The 14,871-nt window shown below is 49.9% G+C and overlaps 2 protein-coding genes across 8 annotated transcripts in view; one reads left to right on the top strand and one right to left on the bottom strand.

Moving 5' to 3' along the window:
- The window catches only part of GRIA3 (glutamate ionotropic receptor AMPA type subunit 3), a 127,724-nt gene extending 117,905 nt beyond the window's left edge, over positions 1-9,819 (top strand). For 2 of the 6 annotated variants that reach the window (XM_066202626.1, XM_066202624.1), the window contains 3 exons: positions 4,484-4,598; positions 6,644-6,891; positions 7,466-9,819. In XM_066202626.1, the coding sequence (XP_066058723.1) occupies positions 4,484-4,598; positions 6,644-6,889 (361 nt within the window). In that variant the 3' untranslated portion in view covers positions 6,890-6,891; positions 7,466-9,819. Of the gene's footprint in view, positions 1-4,483; positions 4,599-6,643; positions 6,892-7,465 lie in introns of those variants that run through there. The other 4 variants (XR_010723660.1, XM_066202625.1, XM_066202623.1 and 1 more) reach the window with 4 other exon arrangements.
- Positions 9,820-13,132: 3,313 nt separating this feature from the next.
- Positions 13,133-14,871, bottom strand: part of THOC2 (THO complex subunit 2) — a 44,466-nt gene continuing 42,727 nt past the window's right edge. For both annotated transcript variants that reach the window (XM_066202631.1, XM_066202632.1), the window contains exon 39: positions 13,133-13,997. The gene's annotated coding sequence lies outside the window, so the exon portion shown is untranslated. The remainder of the gene's footprint in view (positions 13,998-14,871) is intronic.

Below are 14,871 nucleotides of genomic sequence, written 5' to 3'. Positions count from 1 at the left end.
AAAATCATGACAATTAACCTAAAAGGCCATTATTCACACCACTAAAAACCTGTTGTGATTTATAATTTGAGAGGGTCAGAAGTTCTACCTTCCCACTTTTAGGACTAATAAAGATCTGCTTCTTCCATGATTAATTTACTTGTCGTCTACTTCAAGCTTGTTCTGGCCAGAAAGAATGGAAAGAAATATTACAACGGCACCAGTTTTCTCAGCGGAGATAAAATTTACTGCAACTAACCTGGAACTGGGGCTTTGGTAAGAGAAGGCAAGGCAAGAAATCCCTCAGCCAGGTAAGGCTGTCTCAAAGAGAAGAGGAGAGAGCGGCTGGCCCGTGAGTCATTGTGTTCCCTCTTCTCCATAGTAATTGCATGAATGGAAGATGGGTAATAATTAAATAAGAATGTAATAAATGCTCTGCAAAGAGCACACAGCAGCTCCTTCTGAGAAGGAGCACCTGCATGGTGAAGATGCTCAGCCCGGAAACCATGCCACGTTTTGTACAGGATCAGCCTGCATGCCAAAGTGCTGCGGCACTTCCTGAATTTGAGGGAGAGCTGGCCCCGGTTTTTAAACTGAATTTGCAGCTTTGGGGACCCAGCTCAGGGGTGAGATTTTAGTGAATTTGTTTTTCAAAAATCAGTTCATTCCATCAATATCAGCCTGCTGCCTGGGGCCACCAGCAGCAAAGGGTGCGAAGGGCTTCTGGGTGTGGTGTCGTGCACCCAGACAGGCTGAAGTGCAGCAGGGAGGAGGCCCAGAGCCACTCAGCAAAAGGAAAGGGAGGCTCCCTTTGGGATGGTGTCACGTTAAATCTGGAAAAAGACTGGCACAGCTTGTTTTCTCACAGTAGCTGATGGCTGAAGAGGGGAAGGTTATGCTGCCAGCACCTGAACAGAGTCTTCTAACAGGGTGGCAGAGAAACAAAACAGCTGAAACAGCCGTAAAACCCGCTTCTGTCAAGGTATAAAATTGTGTTTGTGGCAGTCTCTGCAAAGCCTATAAAACAGGTGGGCACTGATCTTAGTCATGCCTGTCTTAAACAAAACAACTCTAGCAGATGGCTTAATTCCCCTCTAAGGGCAGAACTATTCCATATGAGGCTCCTGGTATTGTTTCTCTAAACTCAAGTCTTCAGTCATTTGTAGAAAAAAAATCTTAGCAGGGTTTGGTGGAACTGCCCAAGAGAACCAACCTCACAGTTTTAAGCCTGGATAATTCAGATATATTGGATGAAAAGCTAAAGCAAGGAAACAACAACATCCTTCAGTTTTGGGAAGGGAGAAAAACACTGCAAGTTTCTGGACAAGATTACCAGCCCGTGAAATCCAAAATGCTGCTATCCCAATCCAAATGGCCTCATCTCATTTTCTTGGCATACAGAGCACAACAAGAGAACACAAGCTCTCAAACCTCCGAACGTTTTACTTTTATCAAAGCAACCAAACTAACAGAGAGAGGTCTGGAAAACACACTGCGGAGATGAAAAAGAATCCCATGATAAATTAAAGCATGGAAAAACAGTGGAAGCTGCCTAGGAAAGATCCGAGGACTTAATGGGATACCCCACACAGCCCAACAACGGCAACGTAATTAAAAACAAAACAGACGTGGCTCTCTGCACTTCCATCAGGACCTCGGCCAAAGCCATGACTGACTCTGACTGCTACATTGAACCAGGCTAGACAGCTGCCCAGGGATGAGCAGTGGGAAAATGGATCAGAGCCAGGCTCACTTTCCAATACATCTACTTACCTTGGGAATTGGGGATTTGGGGAGTCTGTCCTGCACCAGCTCATACTGCATTCCTGGATGCTGGACCAGGGGCTGCGGAGGCATCACGCCTTCTCCCACCATAAGGTTTCTCAAATCCTGCTGCAAAGGAAGCAGCTCGTGGATTAGGTTTTGGGAATTTCCTGGAAGCAGGCAGAATTGTTCCTTAGGACTGGGATGAAACAAGCTGTCTTTTGTGCTTCACAGATGGGTGCCTTTTCCTGCACAGTGCGAGGCTGTCCTCGCAGGTACAGGATACTCGTCCCAGTGAAGTGGCTGGGAACTTGCTCGGGCAAATCCCCAGGTCATCTGTGTGCGGGGGGACAGGACAGGCCCAGGCAGGGGGGACGGGCACCAGCCGCCCTTTCCTGTCTGCCCTGCTCCCTGATCCCTCCCCGACGTGACCCTCTGGCGCCAGGCAGGATGGGGACAGCCCCACCAGAGCACGCTGGCATGGTGACAGCCCTGCCAGCAAAGCCGGGGTGGGTCTGGAGCAAGGAGCGGCTCCTTGGCACCTGTCTGCCCGTCCCACCCAGCTCCGCCCGCTAGGACACGGGGATGGACCAACTCACCTTTACCCCCCAGGCTGAGGGGATGTGCTGCCTCACCTGGCAAACAGGGCTGTGACAAATGGCAGTGAAGACCCCGGCTTAGGCAAAGTCCCGTCTGTTTAGTTAAGATAATTTTAGTTTGCTCCTTTTTTTTTTCTCGGCAGTTGTGTGTGCGCAATTAGCTGCAATCTTGGCTTAAAAAAAATAAAGCACCCTAATTAGCATATTAAGCCTCCTCATTTCCCAATACTGTATAATGTTGTGAAAGCTAATCTATAATGTATTGGATGTTATGCAAATTTTCAGTACTCCGTATGGGGTTTACAAAGGCATGCAAATTACAAATAGTGTTCGGAATAGGGCTGGGGGGAGGGGAAAATTTGCACAATAAAATATGCAGGTAGGAGGAAAGGTGTTTATAACCTTCTGCCTATTGTTTGTGTATTCTCAGCTGCACAATGCTTTTCAAAGCTGAGAGATGTATTGCATCAAATCTCTCCGAACTGGACAGTTTTTAAATGAAATTTTAAATGAGAGTACTGTTCTCTGAGCCATAATTCAGCCCGATCTCTGCTGGGGCTTCGAAGGGGAAGATAAAGGCACTGAGCTCCCCTGGCATTGCAGGCACGCACGGCTGCTCCTCGCCTGGGGTCGCCGGGGTCTCCACACGGCCCCGCTCCAGGAGGCCGCGTGCTGGGGGCCGGGACCTGGGCGCTCCGCTGGGGTCACCGAGAGGGGCCGGAGCGTTCCCTGCACGCCGGGGACTCGGCAGTGTCGGGGCGGGCGGTGGCCCCCTTAATAGTTTATAGCCCGACCTCTAGGGGGATGCAGGCGGAGCTGCGCCACAGCTGGCTGTTCAGGGTCCCACAGCTGGCTGTTCAGGGTGCCACAGCTGGCTGTTCATGGTGCCACAGCTGGCTCTTCATGGTGCCACAGCTGGCTCTTCATGGTGCCACAGCTGGCTGTTCATGGTGCCACAGCTGGCTGTTCAGGGTGCCACAGCTGGCTGTTCATGGTGCCACAGCTGGCTGTTCATGGTGCCACAGCTGGCTCTTCAGGGTCCCACAGCTGGCTCTTCAGGGTGCCACAGCTGGCTGTTCAGGGTGCCACAGCTGGCTGTTAATGGTCCCACAGCTGGCTGTTCAGGGTCCCACAGCTGGCTGTTCAGGGTCCCACAGCTGCCTGTTCGGGGTCCCACAGCTGGCTGTTCATGGTCCCACAGCTGGCTGTTCAGGGTCCCACAGCTGGCTGTTAATGGTGCCACAGCTGGCTGTTCATGGTCCCACAGCTGGCTGTTCAGGGTCCCACAGCTGGCTGTTCGGGGTCCCACAGCTGGCTGTTAATGGTGCCACAGCTGGCTGTTCATGGTCCCACAGCCAGCTGTTCGGGGTCCCACAGCTGGCTGTTCATGATGCTCCTGGCTCCTGGTGCCGGAGCTGTGCCTCCTGCCCGTGCCCGGCCAGCAAACACGGGCTGTCTCCTGTGGCTTGTCACCGCCCCCGTTGGCCGTGTCCAGCCGAGTGCGTACAGCCAGCCCTGATTGATACTTGATGAGATTACAGCTGCCGCCTAAAAGTCGCCGTTTTATAAAAATGCAGCCCTGGCTGGTGTCAGACGGAGGCCCGGGCAGGCAGCAGTGAGTGGTGCTGCCTGTGCCTGGCGGCACCGGGGAGCTCGGCCGGCCGCGCTGCCCTGCGAACAGCGAACAGCGCTTGTGCCCACCTGGACGGCTGTGGGGGCTGGCGGCTCCCCTCAGGGCTCCGGCGGGGGTTTGCCGCGCGGAGAGCCGCCAGGCGCCGGGGATCGGGGCCGTGAGCGGGCTGCCGTCTGTTAGCGCAATAGGGTCCTGCTGGATCAAACCCACCCAGATGTGTTCAGCTACTGCCGGTGCCTGTGGCGCACCAGTGGGAGATTGGCCTTGCTTGGTTTCTGCTGCCTTCATTTAACAGTGGGTGCCGATTACTCAAAGCGATATGGGCAGGACCTGGTAATGTAGAGATGCTCTAGCCTTAACTTAAGGGGATGATCCAGTTGCCTGCAGTGTAAATACTTTGTGGCCAGGAACCCTGCTTTATCGCTTTGTATAGTTTTAAAGTAGTTTAAAGATTGAATAACATAAAATAACATAATATAATGTTATTTATGTTATTTCCCACGTGAAGAACTCCTGTAAACCTTGCAGTATTGAAACTCAGTGAACAAGGCATCTTAGACAAGCTGAAAAACAAATGGTGGTACGATAAGGGTGAATGTGGAGCCAAGGACTCCGGAAGTAAGGTCAGTCGCTGAAGGTCTTTTTGTACTGATTAGCAATCACATTTTGACCCACTGTTTGTTTATACCAAGAATGACTTTCAAAAATTGCTATTTACATTTTGAAGGTTGAAAGAAAAGAATAGAAAAAATGACAGCATTTTTCTTATATGCAGTAACAGACTGTAGTTGTAAGTATGTTTCACTGTGTGAGTATTTTGCTAGAAATATGCTAAGAGAAGACCCCAAAGCCTCCCAAGCTGGTGTCATTTAAATGTGCAAGTTTCGGCACAGTCACTGTCTATTATTTAGGCCAGCATCTTTTCTTATTTTTATTAAAAAACAAAAAAATTGTTTCAAAATTATTATTTAGGTTCTCTACATGTCAGTTTGGGAAACAGTCACATGCTTGCTAAGGGCACAAATTTTCAGGACAGATAGCTGAATAGAAAAAAACGCCTTTCCTGCCCTATTTGCCAATTCAGTTTGAAATTGGTTGGATTAAAAAAAAATATCCAGAAGTACTAATGGTGAATCATTACGCAAATATTGTATATTCCCTTTTATACTGCTTTGAACCATTTTGCTGCTGTACTGTCCTGTCATCCCCCAGCCGTGCCATGGGGCTCTCCAGTCTCATGCAAGACCACTGCAGACCCCAGGGCAGGTCACACTTAAATTGTAGGGAGTGTTTATATGCACTGTGCAGTTAAAAGGAGGATATTTATTTTTTTATGCTTATAGACCCATTGGGGAGAAAAACTCTGTAAAAGTGCTGGGCTTGTCGGAGTGAAGGACACTTTGAAAGGCACCAAGAGGAGGCGGAATCCAGCTCCAGCTGAAATCGGTCGCAGTTGAGTGCCTAACTCCCCTGGTGCCTTTGGAAGTGCTCTCTGTAATCATTCAAACAGAAAACTATAATCTCAAAGCACCCTTTCAGTGTTGGAGAACAATTTCAATTTCCAGCGAGGCCAATAATAAAATTGCATTGATTTCAGTAGGAAGTTGCTTAGGGCACAACCCAGTAGCTGTTGTATCAGATAAATTTGGGATCATGGGAGATCTGAGCACACGGCAGCTGCCGGAGGGAACTGTGGTGGAAAAGAGGTACAAATGATTAGGATCTTTAGTTTAAATGGCAGGTTGTTTGCTACAGCCACCTCTATCCAAACTGCCCCTGAAATACACGGACACAAGGGGGGCCATGTTTTACTCTGCCTAGATGCAAATTTGGCTCTCCCTGGAGAGACTCGTTAACCGAGCTCTGTCAGCTGAGTCTTCTCTGGGCGCAGACAAATTTCTTTGGCACCTGCCCGTCCACCCTGGCCGGTGCGGTGTGGCAGCCCAGCCAGCCGTGCCGGCCAGGAGCCGTCCCTGCCCGCAGCCACCCGCCCATGCAGCAGCAGAAGGGTTGCAGCTCTCTTTAATGCCATTCCTGAACCCGGTTTTAAAAAATGCAAGCTTCTCTCCCATCTGACATGTATTGAAGGAGGATAAACCCTGAGCAGTGATTTTCGTGTTACCATGTCTGGTTTCATTCAGTAACTCACTCTCCAGGAGGCGCTAGTTTAGCTTAGGGCTCTGCTACTTGACCTCTAAATAACTGACCGTCTTTCCAGGCCGTTGTTTTTTGGTCTTTTCCCTGCTGAAGAAAGGTAGTTAAGTTTAGCAGCATCTCAAGAATTTCGCCTACACTGACCAACCCCGAGCGTGCAGTGGTTTGGCCTTTCCTTTTCCTAGTTTTGCCCCGGCCTTGTGCAAATGCTGCCGTAAATCCGCAGCTTGGCCGAGCCTTTGCTCCGCGGGGCGCTCGGCCTGAGGCAGCCTCGCCCTGGGACACCCCAGGCCCGGGAAGTCGGGGGCCAGACCCTCCTGCCTGGGAGGGAGGCAGGTGCAGCCAGCGCGGGGAGGAGCCCAGAGCGGGCAGTGCAGGGGCTGGGGGGCACAGCACCAGCAGGTAGCTACTGCAGCCAGGGCCAGCGCAAACAGCCTCTTGTCTGTGTGTCTGTCTGTCTGTCTGTCTGTGTGCTGCTCCCAGCAGAGCTGACGGCCTGCCTGGTTTCTCTTAGGACAAGACGAGCGCTCTGAGCCTCAGCAATGTCGCTGGCGTGTTCTACATCCTGGTGGGGGGCCTGGGGCTGGCCATGATGGTGGCTCTGATCGAGTTCTGCTACAAGTCCCGCGCCGAGTCCAAGCGAATGAAACTCACCAAGAACGCGCAGAACTTCAAACCTGCCCCCGCCACCAACACCCAGAATTACGCCACCTACAGAGAAGGCTACAACGTGTACGGCACAGAAAGTGTGAAAATCTAGGGGTAGGCTGCGGGCTGGGATCCACCCTCCGGGCTTTCTGCTTGCTTTCCCTGGGAGCTGTCTGTGCTGGTCTGTCGTGTGCGCCGGGGCGCTGCTGCCGGAGCCTTTGGAAACACCATCTTGTGGCAGCTCCTAAGTACCACTCAGTTCAATTTCTTCCCTGATCACCAGTAGCATCGGAAAGCTGCCGTTCTGTTTTACACACGGAGAAGCTTTGTGCTGAAGCAGCTGCTCTCTCCGGCATTGCACTAGTTCGAATGAAAGTATTTCGTTAATCGCTTTAAAAATCACTATGATCAGAATTCTCATCTCTCTTGTTGCTGATCTCTTTGTTTTGTAAGCTGTAATCAGGTCAGGTAAGTGCTTGTAGAAGTTTCAAAAAAACTCGCAATAGAACCAAACCTTCTGCAGTAGAATTCATGATTTCTAAAGCAGGAGAAGTGGAGCTGAATTGCTGACAAACAATTCCGAAAAGGCCTGGTTAGCCCCTTGCCCCCAGGCTGTGCCTCTCCATGGGCTGAGCTCCCCTGCCCCTGGCTGCCAGGCAGTGATGAAATCTCTCTGGTTTTATTCTAGATCTTCACCCTGACAGCATGCAAGGCAAAAAGCAGCAGAGGATGTGGCTACTTCGTGGATTTGGACCATCTGAGCCAGTTGTACTCTCTCCGAGGTGTCGGGCATGACACGCATTGATGATGGTGCAATGTACTTTTAATAGGAAAAACTGGTATTTTTCCTTCAGTGCCTTATGGAAGACTCTGAGACTCACAACAATGCAAACCATCACCGAAATATTCTTGCTTTGCTTCGAGGAAGTAAAAGAAAAAGAAGAAGAGAGGAAAAAGAAAAAAAAAAAAACCAAACAAATGAAAGGGAAAAAGAAAAGGACTGGTAACAAGATATTGGTATGTGGAAAAAAAAGAAATCCTTGTAAAAAAAGATCAGTGCAACAAAAGCCATTCTTTGATACCACTGCACAGTAACTGAACTTGTGTCCTGAGAGCAGCCGCAGCTGGTTTCATCAGCCCCCCAGTCGTATCAAATTCTGAAACTCCTGCTGACAAAAGCCCCGGAAATCTGCTGCGAGCAAACGTGGACTGCCCTGCCACTGCTTGTGTCAGCTGATGTCGAGATGTTTCAGTATTTACCTACAGTGGTGTGATTTTTTTTGTTTTCTGAGCCACTCTAACCTCTCCAGCTAATCTGAGCGATTCTGTACAGCAGCAAAAGGTGTAACACCTGAAGGAAAGAATCCGTGCATTCAAACCAATTAAGGTCAATGACTGTGAATCTGTAAATCCGAAAGAAAGTAATTTGTGGAACTGCATGTCTTGCTTCCAGATCAGTAAACTAATCTCTTGACAAGGTAGCTAAAGTGCGGGCAGAAAATACTGCATTCCTCTTTTTTTGTTCTATCATCAGGCGTACCTACAGGTGCTTTATTAATGCGACATTGGGTGGCTTTCAAAATTAAAACAAAAAAGAAAAGGCCACTCGCTGTTTCGGTTCAGACCATATATCTCTTTTCTCGCTGTGCACTTGCATTTTAATTCACAGTTCAATATCAAGCAATGAAGCCAGAGAAGGGCAGGTTAGTTTTTCCCAGGCCTGCTGCTGCCTCTCCCCGGTTCTGTCCCCCGGCACCGGCCCGGCCGACGCTTCCCAGTGGCGGTCCGTGTGGCGCGGGACGGAGGGCAGGAGCTCCAGGCGGAGCTGCCGCCGCGGGTGTCGGCACGCCGTGCACCCCCGAGCCGCCGGCTCCCGCCCCGGGCCCGCGGGACGCGCCTCTGCTGCACGGGGAGCTCGCTGCTCCCGCTCCACACCCCTCCGACAGCAGCAGCATTTCAGCCTTCAGCCCCCGCCTGGAAAATACCTAACTTCATCTCTAAAAAGAAAAAAAAAACTAAAAAAAAAAGGAAAAAAAAAAAAAGAGAAAAAAACCCACAAAACTTTAAACATATTGTCAATCACACGGGAAATGTTCAATGGAATATCTGCATACTAATTACCTCTAATCGACAATATGTATTTTCCGTAGTTTATGATAGAGTTTTATTTCATCAATAACATACAGTGAAAAAGAAGCTCATTTAAACCAGTCTGACCCTTAGGCATTTAGTTTGCTGATGATAGATTTGAACTTTTAATAGGATTTAAAGACAAAAAAAAAAAGAAAAAAAAAACCAAAAAAAAAGAGAAAAAGTCTTGTTAAAAATATGTATTTCCAACAAAATGTAATATAAAATCATTTTAAAAGCTCATAGGAGAATAATTTATTGTTCAAGTTTTTAATGAGACATTGACAAAAAAATTGTTTTGTTTTCATTTTCTTTTCATGAAACTGATTTTTTTTTCAACTTCTGAACACGATCACTTCCCCAGCAAGGGTGAGCTAAAGCTGTGCAGTTATGAGTTGTATTTAAAACAAACGTTTTTCTTAAAAGCTGTATAAAAGATGTATGTTTATCAGATCAATTTTTAAGAGTGGAGGCTTCACACCAGTGAAGGGAGTTTGGTAAATGGTTCGATATTTTTTAAACTTGCATGTAAATCTAAAATGTGTTGAGTGCTTACCAATTCTGGCTACCAACTTCAAGCTATCAGAAGTTTGGCAGTAGTCTCACGATGATTTGTTTTGGTATGTTTTTTTAAATTTCTTTTGCTTCAGGGGCTTTGGGGGTTCTTTCCTTTTTCTTTTTCTTTCTCTTTTTTTTTCTCCTCCTTTTTTGTTTTTTCTTTTGTAATTTAAGTTCCTGTTTTTGGTCGTTGAAACTGCACTTGAGTGAACAGAAAAATTGCCAAGCAAACTAATGGCTGTAAAAGCATAAACTGCATGTGTGGGCATCAATTACTGAGCCTCATTTTGATGAGGCCTTGTACAAAGAGTTTTAATACATTTTGTAAATAAAACTGTAAAGAAAAAAAAAAAAGAGCGTGCTTCTCTTTTCGTCAGGAGAGAAGGGTCCCTGGGTGCTGCTGTCCCCTTGGCCGGTCTGGGCGGTTGTCGGGCGCAGGGAGGGGAGGCCGGACGTGGTCCACGCCAGAAGCCCCGGGCCGCCTCCGGACCTCTGCCGCTGGGCAGGAACACTGCCGGGAAAGCTCAGAGTCACGCATGGAACCCCAGGAGCCGCCGGTGGCCGCAAAACCACCCCAACTGTTCGGGTTTGAGCCTGAAAATCCAAGCCGCTAGCAGCTCTTCCCCAGGGCACACCATACCTGACAACAGAACAAAATAAATACTGTACTGTTGTGGCGTAGTTTTTCCTTCCAAGGTTTGGAGCAAAGCACTGCAACATTTATTTTTTCGAAAATAATTATTCTTTACGGCTATTAATAATACCTCATGGGTATTAAAATTAAATTACAAAATGTCTTTGGTGCCCATATTCATCATTTCGGTCTGCAAAGTTGGCTCTGTTTTGCAGGCAGCAAGACATAAACAAGATCTGGATAATGATAGCGCTATTCAATTAACCTAAAGGATTTAAGCACAGAGATAACATTTGCATGGGCATTATAAATTTCACAGAAGTATTTGCTAGGAATAGAACACATGTGAACCGGGTCTCGGGAGCGTGCCCAGGAGCAGAGCACCCGCAGCCCGGCAGTGCCGCGGCCGCAGGCGGAGCGGGCCGGCATTGAACAGCGCCGGCGGGGCCGGGCAGCCACGGCCGCATCTCCCGGCCCGGGAGCCCGGCACGGCGGGACCGCTCCGGGCCGTGCCGGAGCCTGCCCATCAACGCCGCGGTCCTGCCCGGCTCTGTGCTTGCGCTCTCCCGTGCTCGTTTCATCAGCTAATGAGAGAAATTACCGACGCTGCTTTGGAACGCGGCACCAGCGCCGCACGAGCAGCAGCACGGCGCTCCCCGGCCTCCCCCGGCGCAGAGGGGCCGCAGCCCGCCGGAAACGCTCCGCCCTCCCCTCGGGCCGGGGAGCTCCGCGGCGCCGCCTGGCGGACAGCGCGGGCGGGGCCCGGCCGGGCTCAGCGGCGGCGCCGGGCTGCGGCCGGGCCGCGGGGCTTAACGGCGGCCAGGCGAGGGTGAGGCGCCCAAAGCCCGTGGGAGGGCAGCGCACGGACGGGAGCCACCGTGCTGCTAATGAGCGGTGCTTAAGAGCATGGTTAGCGCATAAATAAAGGAATTGACCGATTAATAGCATGTGGCAGACGCCTGATATGCTGTAACGAGTAGGGAAGGTGTGATGGAACCCCCGAAACTGATTAACGGAATCCAGAGGCAGAGCAGTGCCGGGGCCCCGGGACGGAGCTGTGGGCGGGCTGGGGGCCAGGGCCACGGGGCCAGCGAGAGGAGAGAGGCCGCGGTGGCCAGGGGCTGCGGGGACAGGCGACAGAGGGCAGGGACACGGGGCGGCGTGCCGGGCGCCGGGGGAAAGGGGATGACTGGGGGTGACTGTTCCCTTAGCCCAGAAAACCAGCCGCATCCCGGGCAGCATCGCAAGAAGCACGGCCGGCAGGTCCAGGCAGATGGCTGTACTCTCTGCTCTGCTCTGCCGGGATCCCACCGGCAGCAATGCCCGGCCCCGGGGCCACAACAGAAACGCTTGGAGCTGCTGCAGTGAGTCCAGAGGCGGCCACAGAGAAACTCACAGGGCTGGAGCCCCTCTCCTGAGGAAACAGCCCCGCAGAAATGGCTCTGGCGAGACCTCAGAGCACCTTCCAGGACCTAAAGGGGCTCAAGAGAGCTGGAGACGGACTTTTTACAAGTCAGGAGTGATGGGACAAGGGGAAGCGGCTTGAACCTGAAAGAGGGGAGGTTTACATTGGATTTGTGGGGGAAATTGTTCCCTGTGAGGGTGCCGAGGCCCTGGCAGAGCGGCCCCTCCCCGTGGAGAAGCCGCGGCCGGCGCAGCCCGGGAGGATTCGAGTCCCCGGGCAGCGGCGTGTGCGCGGAGGCCGGCGGCAGAGAGCGGCGCCCGCGGTGAGCCGACGCTGAGCCCGCGCTGAGCCCGCGGTGTGCCCGCGGTGTGCCCGCGCTGAGCCGGCGCTGAGCCCGCGCTGAGCCCGCGGGGCCCCGGGCCCGGAGCGCTCGGGCGGCGATCCGCGCCGTGCGGGGCACATCGCTGGCGGGCAGCGGCGGCCGCGGCGCCCTGCGCCCCGACCTCTGCTCGGCGCACCTCTGCTGCCACCCCAAGCCTCCCGAGAAATGCCGCGCTTGGTTTCCAAACACGGCCCGAGCAGGCCGATTGCCCGGAAAAGCCTCCGAAATCAACCTACGAGCCGCGGTTTGATCCGAGGGAAATAAATAGGAATGGTGTTTATTTAATATTCCCCTGCCCTTTAAACACGGGATGTTTGCCAGTTATTATGAAAAAGCCGAAGCTGTGACCTGCCAGAGATGCTGCAGGTTACAGAGAGCAATCAGAACAGCACATTGGGCTGCACTGACGGGCTCGGGGTGGCAGGCTTTCCCCCAGGACCACGGGCCAGCACCAGGGCCGGGCCGGGCTGGCGGAGCTGTCCTGGTGCCCGGCGGTCACATCAGAGCCCCGGGGACCTCTGCCCACCCTGCCCGGGGCCCCCCGAGCCGCCCCTCATCCTCTCTCCAGTAAAGCCCAAGGACCAGAGAGACTTTGACAGAAGCGCTTCATTTTACACTGCCCTAATGAGGTAATTAAAAGGACCTGAGCATTCAGCTTAGTTACTCTTCTCTTTAGTAATTCCTTCTCACCTCTAATTAGATGGATAACTCTCACCCAATGCTCTTCCCAATTTGTCTGTGTCTTTCCTCCACTGCAGGGCCGGGATTTGTAATCTATGGTTCACTCAGTAATCAGAACAAAGCTAATCAGGACAGTTTTACTGACCAAGTCTTTAAGTATCACAATTTCTTAATATTTAGTATCGAATCCATGCATGAAGACAAGCTGCTGCTGTTCCAAACCTGATTACTGAACGCTTAAAGCACCAAGGATGCTCAACTTTTGATCAAAAGTCCCTTTATTTTGTATTAAAACCCAATCTCACCAAAACCCCAACCGACCAAACCCCCAAAATATGGAAGAGACAGGTCCCTGTGTTTAATAGTGTTAATATTTGATACAAAACTGAGATTTTAATGGTGCTTGGAGAAGGGACACATGGCTCGAAGGTGTAAAGGGGACTGCAGTTGCTCCTGTCCCAGCTCCTCCATCCCTCTGGCACTGCAGGCACCACCCTGGAGCCACCCCCCCATCCCATTTCCACAACCATCCCCAGGAGCAAGAAAGTGACCACACAGAGAACGATTTACGACCCATTGAGAAAACTATCGTTTATTTAGAAAAAAGGTTACACTGGTAGAATTTAGCAGATAAAAAAATTCTTTTTTTTCCTTTTTTTTTTTAAAAATGTCATTGTGAAATTTTCAGACTAAAGTTCAGCAATACAAAGCTCCTGTAGCTGTAACTGAAACTTAATTTATTTCAGTTTTGAAGAGAGCATTTCCAATCAATCTAAAAACAACATGACAAACAAAAGGTGTGACAGGGGACAACTGAGCACAGGTTTAGATTGGGATGGGACAGGGTTCATTCCTTGTTTTTTTAAACAAGTCAACGTTATACACAATATACAAATAATCCCTAAGCATTGCATGAAAACAGTGCTCCCACTTAACTTTGTTTGTTTAGTTACTGATATTAAAAACAGGCCAAGTAATAAATAAAAACTGAGTTTAAATGAGGTAAATCCAAAAAGGTTCAATAACTGTTTATTTGTGGTTTTCAAACATCTAAAAGAATGCAATTTCAAATTGAAAGAATTACTAAACTCAGGCAGTATTTTTGACAAACTAAAGTGGAACTATGTACACATGAGACCTCATTTGCACTATGGCAACTGTTTGTTTGCAGCACATTGTGCTAAAATATGGAATAGGTAACACTTTCAGCCAGGTACTGAAAATAAATGTATAAGAAACTAAGCAACAAGTTAAAAATACAGTAATGTACAACTTAACAATTAAGTCCTTAGCATGGGGAAATAAAGCAGAGAACTGAATAATTTAAGGAGATGCAGATGGGTCCTCTTCATTCACAATTTTCTGTGCAATCTATACTCTGGAAAATACATTTCTGGTCACAGCTGGATATCTTCCCGTTTCAATGTCACCTGCAACAAAGGTGTAGTAATTAGAATTAGATGTTCAAACGAACACTGACCTCACAACTTCACACTTTATTCCATTCCCAGCTCAAAGAATGAGGGGGGAAATAAAACTATTCTTATCATTCCCCAACTCTAGCTTCTTCCATAGCAAGAACTACATTTGTATGAGCACTGCCCTGTACGTAGCGAAGAGCTGATTTAAACATCCAGATAGGAAACAAGGAGTCACTTGTGAGGGTATAAACCCCCCAGAAGAGGAGTGCAACCCCCTCAAAATCTTATTCACAAGGAGTCTAAATTAGGCAAGAGATAAATGCAGCCAGGCAGACACTGTACATCAGGAAGAACAACGTCCAAGATCTCCCCGGAGCGCAGGAGGAGACCCCACAGGCTGCTGCCACAGCAGCTTTCTTCCACCCTCCACTGTGCACACGGGGGGCTGCCAGCGCTCCAGTTCAGCCACAGCTGGCTGTGAATGCCGGACGGAGCCGACGTTTACCGGAGCGCTTGGGACTCGCGGGCAGCAGAACGCAGCTGTGCTTGGTCAGCCAATGACAATCCTCAAGCCAAGACAAAAGTTCCTATTTTATTATTAAAGAAGCTCTAAGTGCTCAGCAGTGAACTTCACTACCGAGCCTGCCTTCTTGCTTTTGTTCCAAAGCAGCGTTTAAAATCTGGGGAAAAGCTGGGATGCCTCTGCAGAGATCAGACAGTAATGGCTAAAAAGGACAGAGAGTCAAGAAAATCCAGCCAATTCCTTCCAGAGAACGCTGGTAATTTTCAGTTTGGAAACTATTTCACTGGGAATGGAAATGTCTTTCACTATTGCAAGAAGATAAAGTGAAATGGCACTAAGAAGCACCAGCACAGGCTTGGT

This window comes from Chamaea fasciata, unplaced genomic scaffold (genome assembly GCF_029207755.1).
Source record: "Chamaea fasciata isolate MVZ Bird 193981 ecotype frontalis unplaced genomic scaffold, bChaFas1.0.hap1 SCAF_22, whole genome shotgun sequence".
Classification (NCBI taxonomy): Eukaryota; Metazoa; Chordata; class Aves; order Passeriformes; family Sylviidae; genus Chamaea; species Chamaea fasciata.
Note: the sequence above shows the minus strand (reverse complement) of the source record. Positions and strands in the feature narration are given on the sequence as shown.